At 40.0% G+C, this 16579-nt stretch overlaps 1 protein-coding gene across 3 annotated transcripts; it reads right to left on the bottom strand.

Annotated features, from left to right (window-relative positions):
* Nucleotides 1-13040: 13040 nt before the first annotated feature.
* On the bottom strand, nt 13041-16396 carry B4GAT1 (beta-1,4-glucuronyltransferase 1). Of its 3 annotated transcripts, none has more exons than XM_075188665.1 (3): nt 16308-16396; nt 14519-15682; nt 13041-13466 (listed from the first exon to the last, which is right to left on the bottom strand). In XM_075188665.1, the coding sequence occupies exons 2-3, from the start codon at nt 15596-15598 to the stop codon at nt 13275-13277; spliced, it is 1272 nt and encodes a 423-aa protein (XP_075044766.1). In that variant the 5' UTR covers nt 15599-15682; nt 16308-16396; the 3' UTR covers nt 13041-13274. The 3 variants fall into 3 exon arrangements, with proteins under 3 accessions (XP_075044766.1, XP_075044768.1, XP_075044767.1); XM_075188667.1 differs by lacking the exon at nt 16308-16396 and adding an exon at nt 16226-16303; XM_075188666.1 differs by lacking the exon at nt 16308-16396 and having other exon boundaries at nt 14519-15830.
* Nucleotides 16397-16579: the final 183 nt, after the last annotated feature.

Here is a 16579-nt window from a genome sequence, read left to right as displayed (position 1 = left end):
CCAAACATCATTCATTGCCATATGCACCAGTGCGCCCTGCACTCGTGAGACAAAACTGTTCTGATTGGAATGGCGGGACAGAGCCCTCAAATCAGGACTGTCCCACCTAAATAAGGACAGTTGAGAGGTATGTGTTAAATGTTTAAAATAGTAAACTTTGTCCGTTTTTGGTCGAAAGTCCTATCTATTCCTAATTCCTTATCTGACCAGCCGTTTTCAAAGGATCCTTGGACTTTCCTCCTCTCTCGCACCATGGGGCCTATTTATCAAAGGTTTCCCCCCTGTAAAATCCCCGAAAACAACAGTTTTCAGGGATTAAACACTAATTTGCTATTTATGATAGTAGCATCGCAGCAGATATCGCTTTGCATCTCCTATCGTTTTACTGAGCACTCCCCATAACAATGTATGGGGAGTGCTCAGTAACGCTATTTAACAATAAATGTAATTAACTTTTCAAACATGTTAATGTACGCCAGCTCAAGATGGCGTACACTATCATAAATGAAAAGTTTCAGTGCTGTCAACTCTGCTCCGAAGAGCAGAGCTGAACAGCGCATGTGTGGAGGGATCACATGATCCCTCCCTGTCACTCACTCTCTATATATGCAACTATAGTTGCAGAGTGAGAGCAGAGATGTCTGTGCGAATGCCCGAGGGTTTCACACGGCGCATGCGCACTGGAGTCAGAAGAGGAGCCCCGTTCATCGCATGCTGCTTCGGGAACGAAGATTGAGTAGTAAGTATGTTTTCCACTTCACAGGAACTGCTGTTCCTGTGTTGCTTTTTTAATAAATACGAGAAATAGTTCAATCCTTATCAATGCGATAAGGATTGAAAACTATTTTTCATATTTTGCGAGTTTTGATAAATGTGCCCCCATGCCTGATGAGAGTGCGCACTCCAACAGATCGCTCTCTCATATATTTGTTGTTGCTGGATCTTTAATCGAAATGTCCTGACCCTCTGACTATGTGTGCCCTTACATCTGGCACATCGCAAGCATGACAGTATCACTTATTATCTACATGACAAACGGCATAAATTTGACGTTATCTGGGCTCCCCGGTATCTCAGGGAGAGTCGTAGTTCCCTGTCCACTGTTAGACCAATGTCAATGCAGTAATTGCTTGCCACTTTTGTTGGACATTCTGAGTCGGCTCCAGGTTCTCCACGATGGATCTCACACCTACTTCAATTGTAAGGTATGCATTCCTGTTACTTATTTTGTAATATATGTTGATTATTTACCTTCTGAGTTGCTAATTTTTGTTATTGCCTAATTTTTTTTCCTCCAATCCATTGTTCCAACATGTCTCTTCTGGTTTCCCTATTCCTTACAGCTGACCTCTCTCACCTTCCCCTCCCTTCCCTGCTTCCTTGAAAACTAACAAAAGACAATGGGGATAATTTACTTGCTTGTATATTACTGTTTACAGTTGGTGTTTACAAATAAAGAATTCAAAATAAAAATAATAAACTATGTAAATGCAGTTGTAGTACAGTATTGCTATATTACAACTGCATTTACACAGTATATTAAACTGCAAATAACAGTCCCAAAAGCTTGCAATATGTGTGGTTTTTTTTCTAATCTTCAACCCATTCATTGTCAGAGATGTGTGCCCATTTTGCACCAGAAATTGGCCCATAGATATTAACATTTTGTACGCCCTGCTGGTTTCACCTTGATTGACTAACTTTATAGGAATGCTGTGATCAGTTCGGTCTGAGCTGCTTTCTGGTGAACACAGCTCAGCTAGCAATGAGGAAAGTACAGGCTTTTTACAGCAAAGGCTGGATAGAACATGGACACAACACAATAGGACATGCTGGGTCTAGGTCCTTCCAGCATTCACTGTCCAATGCACAATTAACATCCACGAAGTTAGAGCAAACCATAACAGTAAACTAAACACTTGCTTTAACTGTCCAATATTTACCAGGCAGAAACAACCTAACTGTTGATTGATTGTTGGTAGTGTTAGATCTAAAATTCTGATCCAAGTTTGCCTGTGGTGTCAAGTATATTATTATTATCATTTATTTGTTAGGCGCCACAAGGTATCCGCAGCGCCGCACACAGTACTAACAGTAGACTATACAGGGTGAAACCATACTGAACAATGAACAAAAAGTACCAATACTTCAGAATCTCCGGCTAGTCATATGCAGTAAAGACAGAGCGGAAGAACAGGTAAGGAGACAGGAGGGGAGGGGGCCCTGCTCATACGAGCTTACAACCTAAGGGAGGGTAAACAGACCAGGCACAAGAGGAGCCAGTTGAGGCAACAGGAGCGAAGGGAGGACGAGCAAAAGGGAGGAGATGGGGGTTAAGTAGATGGTTGGTAGGCTTTGAGCAAGAGGTGAGTTTTGAGTGCACGTTTGAAGGAGCACAGAGTAGGAGAGAGACGTATGGAACAAGGGAGTTCCAGAGAAGGGGGCTGTTGGCAAGTATATCTGGAAGCGCTTCAATCAGCTGGAGAGAATGGACACAGACCAAGTTCTTTCTGTATACAAGGAATATTCTCTGTTTATTGATACAAAGATACAAGTTTTTATAGCCTACTGAATATACGAATCCTACGTCATACGCATACAAAGTCTATGGGATGAGCTGCGGATTAACTATCTCACGTATTCTTGAGGTGTTTAACTTTCTCCCCCTTCTGAGGACAGATGAGTCTATTGTTCTTTTCTCAAGGGGGCTGGAGGTTCATCTCCTGTATGCCATGTCCAATGTCATGGGCACAGCTCCCACACTACGAGCTGAATATGAAACTACCTATTGTTCACATATCTTGATATATTCAGTTATCTATGTCAGCTTAACCCCAAGGCCATGGGCTTACATCTTGTAAAACTGCATATCAGCAGAAAAATTAATAATCTCTTTTAGCAAATAATATATCTATGCAAGTTACAAAAAATGGCTGAACAAAGGCTTTATGAGGCCTTAACAAAAAATCATATTTAACAATAGTTTAGTGCAAATTTTACACCTAAATGCAATGTTTAGCATGGAAACCCCAGTGATGACAACAGCTCCAAATAACCCCGAAAGTGCAGCACAGAACAGATAGATGTCATAGAAATAACTGTGTGTTTGCGATCAGGAAGCAGTTAAGGACACGTTATGACTTCCATGTGAGTTGGGCTTCTCTTGGCTCACTTATCATGATTGATAGCGTGGGGAGGAAAAACACCATGACATGGAATTTATGCTTTTGGCCATCTAGAGTACTGCCTATGTAGCTATGTCTATGGTAGTCACAGCGTTAAATGGTGTCTGCAATGATTGTATATTTTTTAATGATAATGTTAAACCTACTGATTAACTCAGTACCACGCTGTTTTTTGTTTTGGACATTCCCATAAATGTGAATCCTTTTATTTTTCACTATGGGACTCAGTGCAAATGTCATTGGACAGTAGCATTACAAAAATAGTAGAAGTCCTGTATCTTTTTACAAGGTAGGTGGCGGCTCTTATTATCACAAATGTGTTAATTAAAATGGCTTTTTGGAATATGGCACCTGAATTTTTAATTCTCCAGGCAATGCTACCTGGAACACTTAAGGTATTTGACTCACTTAAAAAAAACAAATTCACTCTAGGGGGTATATTTACTAAACTGCGGGGTTGAAAAAGTGGAGATGTTGCCCATAGCAACCAATCAGATTCAAGCTATCATTTATTTAGTACTTTCTAAAAAATGACAGCTAAAATCTGATTGGTTGCTATAGGCAACATCTCCACTTTTTCAATCCCGCAGTTTAGTAAATATACCCCTAGGTGTTATGGCCAAGGCACACATTACCAGGCTGTTTCCCTGACATTTCTACTTGCAGTTTTATTTACTATGCCCAAGGGCTGACCATATGATTATTATTATTATCCTTTATTTATTAGGCGCCACAAGAGTTCCGCAGTGCCGTACACAGCACAAACAGTAGACTAAACAAGGTGACACATTACAAACGGTTAACAAAAAATACCAAAACTTCAGAGACTCCAGGCAGGCTAATGCAGTAAAGACGGAGCAGAAGAGCAGGTATGGAGAACAGAGGGAAGAGGGCCCTGCTCAAATGAGCTTACATCCTAAGGGAGGGTAGACAGATCTCAGGCACACAGGGAGCAAATTGAAGTAAGTGGGGAGAGAACAGGGGGGGCGGGAGGAGAGAGGGGAAGAACTGGTGGAGGAGAGGTTAGGTGGAAGGTTGGTAAGCCTTTAGGAACAGGTAAGTTTTGAGTGCCCTCTTGAAGGAGGACAGATTGGGAGAAAGACGGATGGAGCGAGGGAGGTCGTTCCAGTGAAGGGGGGCAGCACGGGAGAAGTCTTGGATTCTGGAGTGGGAAGAGGTGATCAGAGTGGAGGAGAGGCGACGGTCATTGGCCGAGCGCAGGGAGCGGGTAGGGGTGTGAATGGAGAGTAGGTTAGAGATATAGGGAGCAGTAGACTGAGAGAGAGCCTTGTAAGTGACGGTCAGGAGTTTGAAAAGGATTCTGTAAGGAATGGGGAGCCAGTGTAGGGCAAGGCAGAGAGGGGAGGCAGAGAAGGAGCGGCGAGAAAGGAAGATGAGTCTTGCAGCCGCATTGAGTATAGAGCGGAGGGGGGCGAGATGGGAATGGGGGAGGCCGGTAAGAAGGAGGTTGCAATAATCAAGGCGGGAGATGATGAGTGCGTGGATGATAGTTTTGGTGGCATCCTGGGAGAGGAAGGGCCGGATGCGGGCAATGTTGCGTAGCTGGTAGCGACAGGCTTGGGCGAGGGATTGGATGTGGGGGGCGAAGGAGAGAGAGGAGTCGAGGGTAACGCCCAGGCAGCGGAGTTGGGTGACAGAGGAGATGGTGGTATTGTTAACAGTGATAGAGAGGATGTGGTGGGCGGGGAGTCTAGGGGGAGGAAAGACAATCAGTTCACCCATATGATCTGGACTTTTAACTGTAGCTGTAAAATTAATTAGCTAGTGAAGAGACTATGGCTGCTTTGGCACACTGGTGTTTCTGTCCTATTGTTTACCCAAATCCCAGGTGCATTATCAAAGCAAGAGATGTTGGCATGCAAACCTACTCATGCCATGGACTCAAGAATAATGTGAATAGGCTTCAGAAAAATAAGCTCATCATATTTATGTTGCTTTATGCAGAGTTTATGTTAAAGAACAACTGCACCCTATAGCCAAAGTTCATAAATAACCTTCTATCTCCCTATTCCAGTGTCAATACTTGATTTCAATACAATGTGCTATGCAATATAATATTACAGAAGCAAGAAAAGTTGCATGGAAACACGAGTCTAAAGACCCATCATAGATTTTTTGTGGAGGTTGGTGGAATAGATTAGTGTGTGCTGTGTCTGCATAGCTATTTATCCCTGTTAGAGCTGCCTCTGAATCCTGTATAAGCTTTTAGAACACAGCAACAGAGGTCTTCACCTAAAGCAGCCGCATCCCGTAGAGATAGATATTGTCACAGGTACTCGATGGTCCCAAGTCTTAAACGCAGGGTAGTAAATGCTTATAACAGAAAACAGGTAGAGAAAGGAGGCAGAGGGAAGCAACCCTCCGGTAGTGTGCACAGACTATTCAGAGCCAAGGCGAGGGGTCAAGGGTTGGCAGCAAACAAGAAGCATCACAGATCAAACCAGAATAGTCACTGAAAAGCGTCACAGGCAAGCAAGAATAATCCGGTAAAAAAAGCCAAGAGGTTGAGGGAAGACAAGGAGATTCCAGGGGCAAAGCAGGGTCAGGTATCAGGTGGGCAAACAGGATAGTCTTCAGTGACAGAGTAGGCACAGCAAACTGAAGGGCAAGGACATTATAACCAGAGGGGGCTAAACCCTCCCTGCCATTTAAACAAGAGAGGACCAATCAGGGAAGGGATGGGAGGCCAGCCCCTAGCAATACCATAGGTGATTGCAGTCATGTGACTGCAATCATAATTGAGCACCTCGGCTGCCTAAGAAACAGCTACGGCGGAAATGGCAGATGCGCCTTGGCTGCTAACAACAGCCAGGACAGGAAGACAGAAACAGCATCCTGGGTGCCTAGCAACAGCTGGGGTGGAAGGGGTAATGTTGGGACAGATAAGCTGGAAAGGCAATGAGCAGTCGCAATTAGCGTTGCGGCTCATAACAATTCCTGTTGGAAATACTGTACAGTTAAGTATAATTTCTAATATGGAGAGGTTTTAGGGGATGTGATAAAATAAAATCTAACTTTTATTATTTGTCTTTAAAATAGGAATTGAATTCCTTATAAGCAAAATATTAAAATGTTAAATTAAGGTGAGCAAGGGAGAAGTATTTAGCATATAATGTGTGGTTTTCCCACTGTAATTAATGATCGGATTTAGGCAAGACAGTCCAGATTTGAGGGTACTTTGCCGCTGTCCTGCAGATCAGGACATTAGTCCCTATTACAGGACAGTTAGGAGATGTGCCCTGCTGATGGCTGCACCTTCAATGGGGGAGAGTCGGCCCTGTGCTTCTGAAGTGCTGGGCAAGCTTCCCAGGGATGATGTGGTACCATTCCCCCAACGTGATGTGACCACGCACCTCCTCGAATTAGGGGCATGCAAAAGTTGGGAGGTATGTATACCTCAATTCTATGAAACGCAGATGGGGGGGTATTAAAATTTATGGTGGGTGTAAATCAATAGTACCATTCATGTCATTGAGCGGGTGAGGCAAGGTGTATGATGATGCTAATTTTTATAATCACGCCATTTCTGTATCTGACATAATGGTCAACGTCTCTGTCAGATACAGAGAAACTTGCACAGAGGCTGCAGTGATTCATGTAATTTCTATACATCTACATTAGTTTAAACCAGCATATTAATGGTGCTTAGCATCTCTGTCAGATATGGAGGCTGCACTTCATGCAATTCCTGTATACATAAAATATATTTAATATTTAAGATATCCAACACTCAATAACATCATTAAATTACTACACTGATGTATATAAAATATTACTGACAACATACAAATATTCACCTGTATTGGTACCTATATGTGGAAATTAAATAGCTGTTAAGTGCAATGTGTTGAAATACAGAGTCATTTTCTCAGTCCACTCATTATCATGCTCTGTGAAATTTAATACAATTTATACTTGTATCAATATCATGAACAGTTCTTGGCTTTAAAAACCTTATATACGATACCCCGATCATTAATTACAGTGGGAAAACCACACACTATATGCTAAATACCTCTCACTTGCTCACCTTATTTTAATATTTTGCTTTTAAAGAATTAAGTTCCTATTTTAAAGATACATAATAAATGTTCGATTTTATTTTATCACAGTTATTGCATTTCGCCACACGTGGATTGGTGAGTCAGATCCTAAGACATATGTCTAAATCATTATTTAAGGAGTGCCTCTGTTTACAATAGTACTTTCTTCCCTCTTCTAATGATTACTATAACTTACTACTCTGAGAGCGCCCGAGTCTACCTAAGAATTGATCTAAAAATAATTCAATAAAAGTATACTTAAAAACATACCAAAGATCAATAATTTACCTGTGTGGAGGGTTATTTAGTCTCGGTTTTGAGAGTTTATATTTGGCCAAAGAACATCTTTAATCTGTAAGGTAATAAGAAATGTCCATTTACAGGTTATTAAAGTGGAGGATTTTTTTTATTTTTTTTTACATTTAAAACAACACCTAAGTAAATATTTTGCATAACCATGTTTTCCCTCAGCCCACTGTTCACTCAGGATCAACACCAACATTAAGTACACCCAATTATGAAAGTGTTCAGCTGACTCCTGAGTGAAGATGGACGGTGCCAAATTCATTGCGGATTCCCTTCTCCATATCAGTGCTCCCAAAGTTTGTCCCATATTTGTTTGCGTGAGTGGGGGAGCAGACGTAGAGGAGGGCACCAGTGGAAGAGAATACTCCGCATTCATCTCAACCTGAATTGAGCAAACAGTGTACTTAGCGAGGCTGATCCTTGTGAAACGAGCTGATGCAGGATGAGTACTACAGTTTGTGTAGCGTATCTTGCGTGAAGTTGCTCAGAAAGTGGATGCACACTGTTGCACCCATGCAGATTTGTATGATACTGGCAATTATTTTTGCGTTTGGCTTTTGCATCGGGCCCTTAGTAAGGAAGGATTTTAACATGATACAAACTAATTCAATCTGACTAGCAGTATCACTTTTTCTTCATTTAAAAGTAGGTCCAGGTAAAAAATGGGCTTTTACTTACAGATACCATTACTAGGAACAACCACCAGGAAAGAGAACGATAGGGGAAACATAACTGTACATTTTTTAAGCAGTTACTTTAAGGAAATAAGAGAACTGTCAAAAATCTAAAGCAGTGTAATTTTTTCACAAGATCTCCAGTGATTCACTTAGCCATGGTCAAAGGTCAAGATCCTTATAAATTATGGCAGAATATTAGACAGCCGTTATCCCAATGGGATTATCTAACGTACCAACAGAGTGGTGCTACAGACACATTTAATTTTTAACTACAAAAAAAAAAAAAGTATGTTTTAAAATGGTTGACATTTTATTCCAGTTTCATATAATGCAGGGGTCAGGGAACTTTTTTACCTTTTACCCCAAAATATATGTAGAAATTCCGACGTTACCCCCTTGATTAGAAATTAAGAAAATAATAATAATAATAATAATTAAGGAAATCATATATTATTAATTATTTGAATTCAAACCTGTATGGAATCAGGTTCAGCTTCAAAACTTCAGGCTTTGGAGAAATGATGTTGCTTCATTGTTGATACAAGAGCATCAATATTGGGGCATTTTGATGTCAGAGCAATTTGGATACAGTCTTCAGCGTCCAATCGATTTCTCTGCTTTGTTTTAATGTTTGTTAAAGTTAAAAATCCTTGTTTGCAAAGGTAGACTTGATGATGATGATGATGATGAGACTTGCTGAAAGCTGTACAAAATGTACACATGGAAATTGATTTAAGCACCAATGTAAAACCATCCAAAGAGAGAAAAAGACACCAAAGCACCTCTAATTGAGCACCAGGTGGGGCCTGATTGTTGCTCAAGGCTCTAGTTAAGCATCTAATAATAATGCAATTGACTATAATATATACATATATATATATATATATATATATATGCCTCCATACTTTTGTTCCCACTTCTCTTTCCTCCCTCACCTTATGTGCCTGCATAGTTTTATTTCCCCCTTCTCTTTCCTCCCTCACCTTATGTGCCTGAATAGTTTTGTTTCCCCCTTCTCTTTCCTCCCTCACCTTATTTGCCTCCGTGTTTTTTTTTTCCCGTCTCTCACTTCTCTCACCCTATATGCCTTTGTTATTTAACTTGCTTTTCTATTGACTTTCTCTCTTTTTTCTTCTTTTCTGTTCTTTTACTCTTGTTTTCTTCTGCCTCTTCTGCCGCTGCTCCTCTCTGCTCCTCACTGAAATTAGCGTCGGGCGTGATAATTCAGTGGGAGAGAGCAGGAGAGGGGACTGCTGGGAGCTGTCGTTTCGTGCGGTCATGTGATTTATTGAAAAAAAACAAAAACGCTTTGGAGCCGCGGTGGTTACCCCCGGAAAAGTCATTTTTACCCCATTTGGGGTAATTTACCCCTGTTCGTCGACCACTGCTATAATGCTAATCGTAGTACAACAGAAAATGAAGAAATGTTGAGGGATGGATGCAAAATGTACAAGTAAAGTAGATTAAGTGATATATATCAATACAATGAAATGTACTTAAGTTATATGCCTTTAAAACTGCAATTTTTTTTAACAAAAAAATTTCTTTAGACATTTTGGTAAATTGCATTTGTAGCTCACCTGATTGACCTAGCGAGTTGGGCAAAGTCTCATTTTAAACTTTTTATGGCCTTTCATATGATATATAAGACAGCAGTATGTTTCAATAAAAAATTTAAATTTTAAAATAAAAATTTTGATTTTCTCAAAATGCCATTTTTTTAAATGTTTGAAAAACAGCTCAAAAATTGTTCATATTGTTGTTAATAAATCTCCAAAGTTTTATTTTGGGATCATGATGGGATCAACTGCTACAAGAGCTTTTAGTTTTAAATGATTCATGAAAAATGTATTTATTGAGGCACTACACATCTGAGAAAATCAACAAATCAATATTTTTTTTCTAGTTAACTTAAATAGAGGAATGACCGTTTCTCTTCAGGTGTGTTTAGGGACGATATTTTACAGACAGCGTCTGCTCCCACTTCTGCGCAGGCGTGTAAACTTAAGTGGAAAATACTTCAATTGTGTTGAATAGGCCTGTCTCTTACATTTCCATGGACCACTGCAAGTGGACAGGGTAGGTTTGGGTGGGCTTTAATTAGTGAAAAAAGCCCTCTTGGTCACTAATTTAAGTCCACCCAAACCTAACCTGACCCTGGACCATTTGAAAAAGCGGAGTGTTTAATTACAGTAGAGTATCAGACTAGGAGACTGTGTGCTGGGAGCAGGGAGGAACAGGAACTTGGAGAAGGGGTGCTGGGAGGGGGGGGGAGACAGCAGACTGGGAGCAGCACTGTACTCACAAGAAGAAGCCTCACTCACCCGGCCAGGCAGATAAGAGAAGGCACAGCCCATGAGGCTGCTGCTGATATCCACAGGTCAGAGGAGCATATGATTGGCTCCACCAATCAGAGCTCAGCACATGCTCCTCTCACAACTCAGCAGTCTCATGGGAATTATTTCTCTGACTCCCTGACAGCCCAGTCTGAGGAGCCTGCGGTGGTGTTTACATTGGTTTACAGCAGTGGTCGGTGTTTAAATTGGTTTAAAGAAGTAAAGAAGACTAAAGATGGAGGAAAGTGACAGGTACCTTATGTAGCATTGTTTCAACCTGTTTAAAAAGCTAATCATACCTCTAATTAGAAGGGGATGAGAACTGTTTCAGAATGGATGTGTAAATTATTTTCTGAAATGCCAAAAGTTTATGCCAGCTGCAGAAAACAACTTGGGGACACTTCAAAAAAAGCCAAAGGGTCTTTGTTCAGTTCCTCAAGATAATGTAGTATCAGCTCCCACTTGCTGACATCAGAGGTTATGTAACTGCTGTTTATGACAAGAAATAGTGACTCACATTTATTATGGAGAAAGATGAGAACATCGATGAAGTGAAAGTGACATTCCTCCATCCAGCTGGTCCATCACCCTCTTTATCATACCCAAGTAAGCTGGATGTGTTATGGATTATTATGGTAGATGTGTAAGATGAATCCGTTAACTCCAACAGGTAGAATGTACACCCTTTCTGAAATGGAAATACTAAAAACAAATGAAGACTGTTCCAACCCATCAAATAGCACCATCCATCCAGAGCAACTGCACCAAATGGTAGGGATATGTAGTAAGCTTTATTATAATATGGGAAAGACATAAAACTATCACAAATATTTTAAATATTTCAGTAATAACATACTGTCCTTGTACATAATATATATCAAAGGGATTGTTTAAGGAGATAAATTAAAAGTAATGAACAAAGCTGGATAGTTCTCATTGTCATTATTTTAACAAACAGTCCAAAATAAAAACTCTTGTAGCAGATGACCCCAAAATAAAACTTTGGGGATAAACAACAGTATGAACTATTTTGGAGATGTTTTTCAAAAAAAATGTTTTTTTGAGAAAATCAAAATTTTGATTTTGAAAATGTTAGATTTTTATTTTTTTCTTGAAACATACTGCTGTGTTATATATCATATGAAAGGCCATAAAAAGAGGTTTAAAAACGAGACCTTGCCCGCCTCTCTAGCTCAATCAGATGAGCTACAAATACAAATAAAAAAAACGTTAAAAGCTGTTTTTTTTGTAAAACTTTAAAGGCTTATAACTTCAAAACCAGAGCACATATTAGTCTAAGATTGGGTGTTTTCTTTACACCCATGGCAGCAATTATTATACAGAATTTACAATCTGAAACAATCAGTTTGAAACCCTGTGTTGATTGATGTGGAATGACCCATGGAATTGGAATGCAGACTAAAGACTAATGACACGTACAACACACACTTGGTTTTGCAGAGGATATTATGATTGTGTTGTGTTTTACACTGCACTATAAAGCCAGCCTGTTTGTGTAGGTTAATTTTAGAGATGAGCGGGCTCGGATTCCGCTAATCCGAGTCCACCCGAACAGCGCGGATCCGAATGGGATCCGAGCACTGTTCAGATATTTCCGGCGGGCAAAAAAATGAAAACGAGGCTCTGTCGTCCAAGTCTCGCGTCGAATCTCGCGAGGGGTGGGAGGGAGGGCCCAGAACAATCCCATCTTGTACCTCTTTTTTTGGCATTATGTGCTCAAGCTACCTCGGTGCAACCTTTTGGCCTAAAAACAATATTGTGAGGTGTTCAGAATAGACTGGAAATTAGTGGAAATGATTGTTATTTAGGTTAATAATAGCGTAGGAGTGAAAAAAAAAAACCACAAATTTGTTTTTTAGCACTTTTTATGTTTTCAAAATAAATCCGAATCCAAAACCTTAAATCCGAACCAAAACCTTTTGTCAGGTGTTTTGCGAAACAAATCCGAACCCAAAACCCCAAGCAAATCCGAATCCAAAACACGAGACACCAAAAGTGGCCGGTGCACATCCCTGGTTAATTTCCTACATGCAAGCTTATTTACATTTGTATACACTATGTAAATAAATGTGATACATTCAAAATTAAGTCATTTTTAATTATACTTCTCATTGAATATTTAAGTCCCCAAAATGATCACCAGAAAGCTTGTTTTAATTTACTAATTCATGATCTATTTGCATCAACAGATTTGAGACAGTCAATAAATATTTCAGTTACTCAGTGTTTATCTACCCTGGGATAGGCAGCGTGTGGCTCCACAGTTGTCATTGAACTATAACACCCAGCATGCTCAGAGTAGTGCAATAACTATTGCACGTTTGCTCGTCTACTATAAGCCAAGAAAGCAGTTGTTTCTGGTGAATATATAAACCTATCAATAGTTGGTACTTCCAGGACAGTGTCCTGTCAGTCAGGTGACTGGTAAATGAACAGGCAGCTGCAGATTGATACAGTGTCTGATTTTTAATAGTCACACACAATAAATACATATATTACATCACATATTTCATTCTACAATACCACTAGGTGTAGAATTGTTGGATCATGAGCAGCAGAATCCCAGAAAAGGTCCTATCCTTTGTCTTCATTTCCTAGAGCTAATAACCTTCAATAACCATCTCAAAGCATATGTAGCATCCTTTTAACAGTCCTGGCTTCACATACAGGTAACGACAAGTATTATTAACAGCGTCTAGTGGAATCATGGTATTTCATTTTTAGTTCTTCCTTGAAGCCTCTGTAGAGTAGACGGTTCCTTTTGTTCTCTGCCTCTTTCTGGCTGTGGAAGTCCCCAGGTAGCTTGTGTCCCTTGTGAAGCAGAAATGCAGAATCCAAGACTGCAAATGAGAAGCCAGCAATATTCACCTCACAAGCCTGGAAAACAAGAACATTGGGTTACTTCACACTACTTTTTGTAATACACCTGTCTGAATGACCCACCTAATTTTCTTCCATTGTATTCTTCACCAAGCAAGTGTACATTTCATAAGGCTTTTTTTTCAACCATGCAAAAGTGAAATCCGACAGTGATGTCATGCAGCTAATTTAGTGCAAATACAACCAGGGAAGTGCATAGATTTGCAGGCAAGGAAGGCTGTATCTGCAGGGATGCAAAAGTTTGTAACCACCAATGGGCGAAGTTGGGAAGGTAGATGGTGATCAAGTTTTTGTGTGTGGACACTAAATAAGTATTCTGATGAGATTACTTAAATGCGATAAAGTTGTGGAGATGGTGCATGTACAGGGGCACCTGTAGAATACGTGTGGATATTCTTTAATGGGACTTTTCAGTTGCACTTCTGCGGTACAGCACATTTGTAGGCACACTTCCACTCACTCTCAGGATTCATTTAAGATATAAATGCAGATAAACAGAGCAGTCATTTTGAAGAAAAAACAAAGTTTAGTCAATAAGGAGTGTAGTCCTAAAGTGACATTTTACCATTTCCACCATGCACATTTTCCAGTATACCTACCAACACACAAATGTAGGTGTATATTGATTTAGGGGTTTACTACTAAAGGTTGTGAACCTTGAAATGCACAAGTGGACAAGTAAGCGCACTTGCATACATAAGAAACCATTATGGGTCTGCACTTCTTCGAGCCTTGGGGGTAAATTTATCAATTAGTGGTTATGTAAAACAGCCAATGTGCTTTGCCTTTAATTAAATTGACATTTTAGATAATGGCAGCAAACCGTAGAGAATCAGCAGCTTTTTATAACCAATGATTGATAAATATGTCTCTTGGTTTTCTCCCCAAATGTTGAAAGCTCCATTTACTCATCTTCCAGTTGTTTTATTTATATTACTATATTGTTATGGCTGTAATGGATATGTGTTTCATACAATCAATGTATTATAAACCAATTGCATCTATTAAAGCAATACATTTTTGAATCCATAGAACTTGTCAGTCTTTACCTGGCTGATCCTGTTGTATCCATACTGCTTAAACCGCTCATCAAAGGCTGGCACTTTTCTATTCCCAATATAAAAAGGTTCCCATGGAGCTCTCCACTCCACAACATAAGCGACTTCCAGTCTGCCAGAATTTTCTCTCTCTGGCAAGTTTAGCCAAACTGAATAATTAGTAGGTGCTTGGCAACGTGGACATAACTCTTCATAGAAAGCTCGCACTTCCCCCACCTGATACAATCGAAGCAATTCCTCTTTGGTGCCAGGCAGTCGACGAGTGTGTCTGATTTCAAATGCAGGTACTACAAATACCATACGTGCATCTACCCCTCGAGCAACCAAATCCAAAAATCCTGACCTGAGTCCTTCACTGGGTACCATATCAATGTCCACCACTAGTGCAAAGGCGGGACTTCCAATACCTGCCCTAGCAACATTCCTTAGTAAGTTGTTGGGGTAAGAAGCATTACCTGCATAGTTTATAATATTTGTGCCCATTCCTGCTGCCTTTGCAAACACAGCCTGGCATGTATGCAGACGGGCATACTCTGTCCGATCTTCTAGTTCTGGAAAAATTGCCATATCTCCAGACTGGCACACAAGATGAAAGGATACCCTCTGCCTCACAGCTGGGCACAACTGAGCAAGAGTATATGTTAGCACAGTGGCCAGCTTTGCTTGAGCAGCACTTGAGGCAAAGAGTGCCAATGAAATCCTGCCATCCCAACGTTGTACTAGCTCCTGCAAATGCCATAGGTTACTAAGGCTAGCATGGGAAGCCAATAACACATCCAAGTTTTTGGATTGTCCCTCTTCACGTGCCAACAGATTGCGGTAAATCCGATATTGTCCACTGGCATCAAGTATGCCACCAGTAGCCAGCATGGCCTTAAGATATTCCTTCAGCTCCCTCTGCCATCGTGGCTCTGCGTGAGGGGTGCCTTCAAGCACTGGATGCGCTGACCTTTGCTGCTGTTGTCCATGCAGGCTGGAGAGCAGTGATAGGTAGAGAAGCTGAAGAAGGGCAACAAGAAGGAGGGCTATGAGGACCACGCGGAAAAACGAACAACGCACTGCAGTGGGCATTGCCTTACTCTAATAGCTGTTTCCAGCTCCCTCTGTGTTTTCAAGTATTTTCCTTTGCATTTGCAGTGTTTAGTTAAACTGGGTCTGAAATAAAACAACATAAACCATATTAAAAATACCACCAAATATTAGGCTAATTTTTAGTGAATACCAATTAACCTATACAGGCTTGAAATCACCAAAATAAATGAAAATGCTTTGCCAAATGTTATACAATTATGAGATAAATGTAGAACAAATTATATATATATATATATATATATATATATATATATATATTTAAAATATCCTTGTAGTTTACAAAACCTCAACTAAAAATCTATTAATCTATTTACTAACTGCTGTATCCATTCAGAGCAATATCCATTCATATCATGTGAACACTGTTATCAATGTAAAATACAGTGTAAACCCTATATAAATAACTGTTAATATTAATCTTTGTAAGATTTCTGATGGATGACCAAAGAGCTTGCAATCTATACCCATCACTCATTGTTTAATGTTCCTCCCTTAGCCTTTACACATTCTATTACGTGACAGAAAGTAACACTGCAGTATGCCATAAACCAATTCGTTGCAATCATTAACATCTGATACGCATATCCAATTGCACACTATAACTACACGCTGGTTATTCAATCCAATGTTAACTGTATATCTGAATCTTGCAGTTAAGCAGCGGTGAACATGGATTTGTAGTCACTACCTGCAATGACGCCTACATTATTACCCATCACCCTTCATCAAATACAACAGAAAGCAAAGCTCTTGCAATTAAATGTGGCTGGGGAAAACAATGCAAAGATTCATAGCGCCATCTACCCACTGGAGGAGCATATGTAATCAACAGTAAACTTGCAAGCACGCATATATATTTAGAATTAGAATGCAGAAACGTATACATGCCGGATTGGAAAATTATGAGTCAATAAAAACTAAGCAATTATACAAATGAAAATGAAGACTATTCTTGTTGAA

The sequence above is a fragment of the Mixophyes fleayi genome, chromosome 10 (assembly GCF_038048845.1).
Source record: "Mixophyes fleayi isolate aMixFle1 chromosome 10, aMixFle1.hap1, whole genome shotgun sequence".
NCBI lineage: Eukaryota > Metazoa > Chordata > Amphibia > Anura > Limnodynastidae > Mixophyes > Mixophyes fleayi.
Note: the sequence above shows the minus strand (reverse complement) of the source record. Positions and strands in the feature narration are given on the sequence as shown.

Bases quoted from the DNA above. Each gene is read 5' to 3' on its own strand.
- B4GAT1 (XM_075188665.1), bottom strand. From the start codon at position 15,598: ATGCCCACTGCAGTGCGTTGTTCGTTTTTCCGCGTGGTCCTCATAGCC. The intron at 13,467-14,518 runs GTAAAGACTGAC...CTTGTTTTCCAG, and splicing joins GATACAACAGGATCAGCCAG to GCTTGTGAGGTGAATATTGC.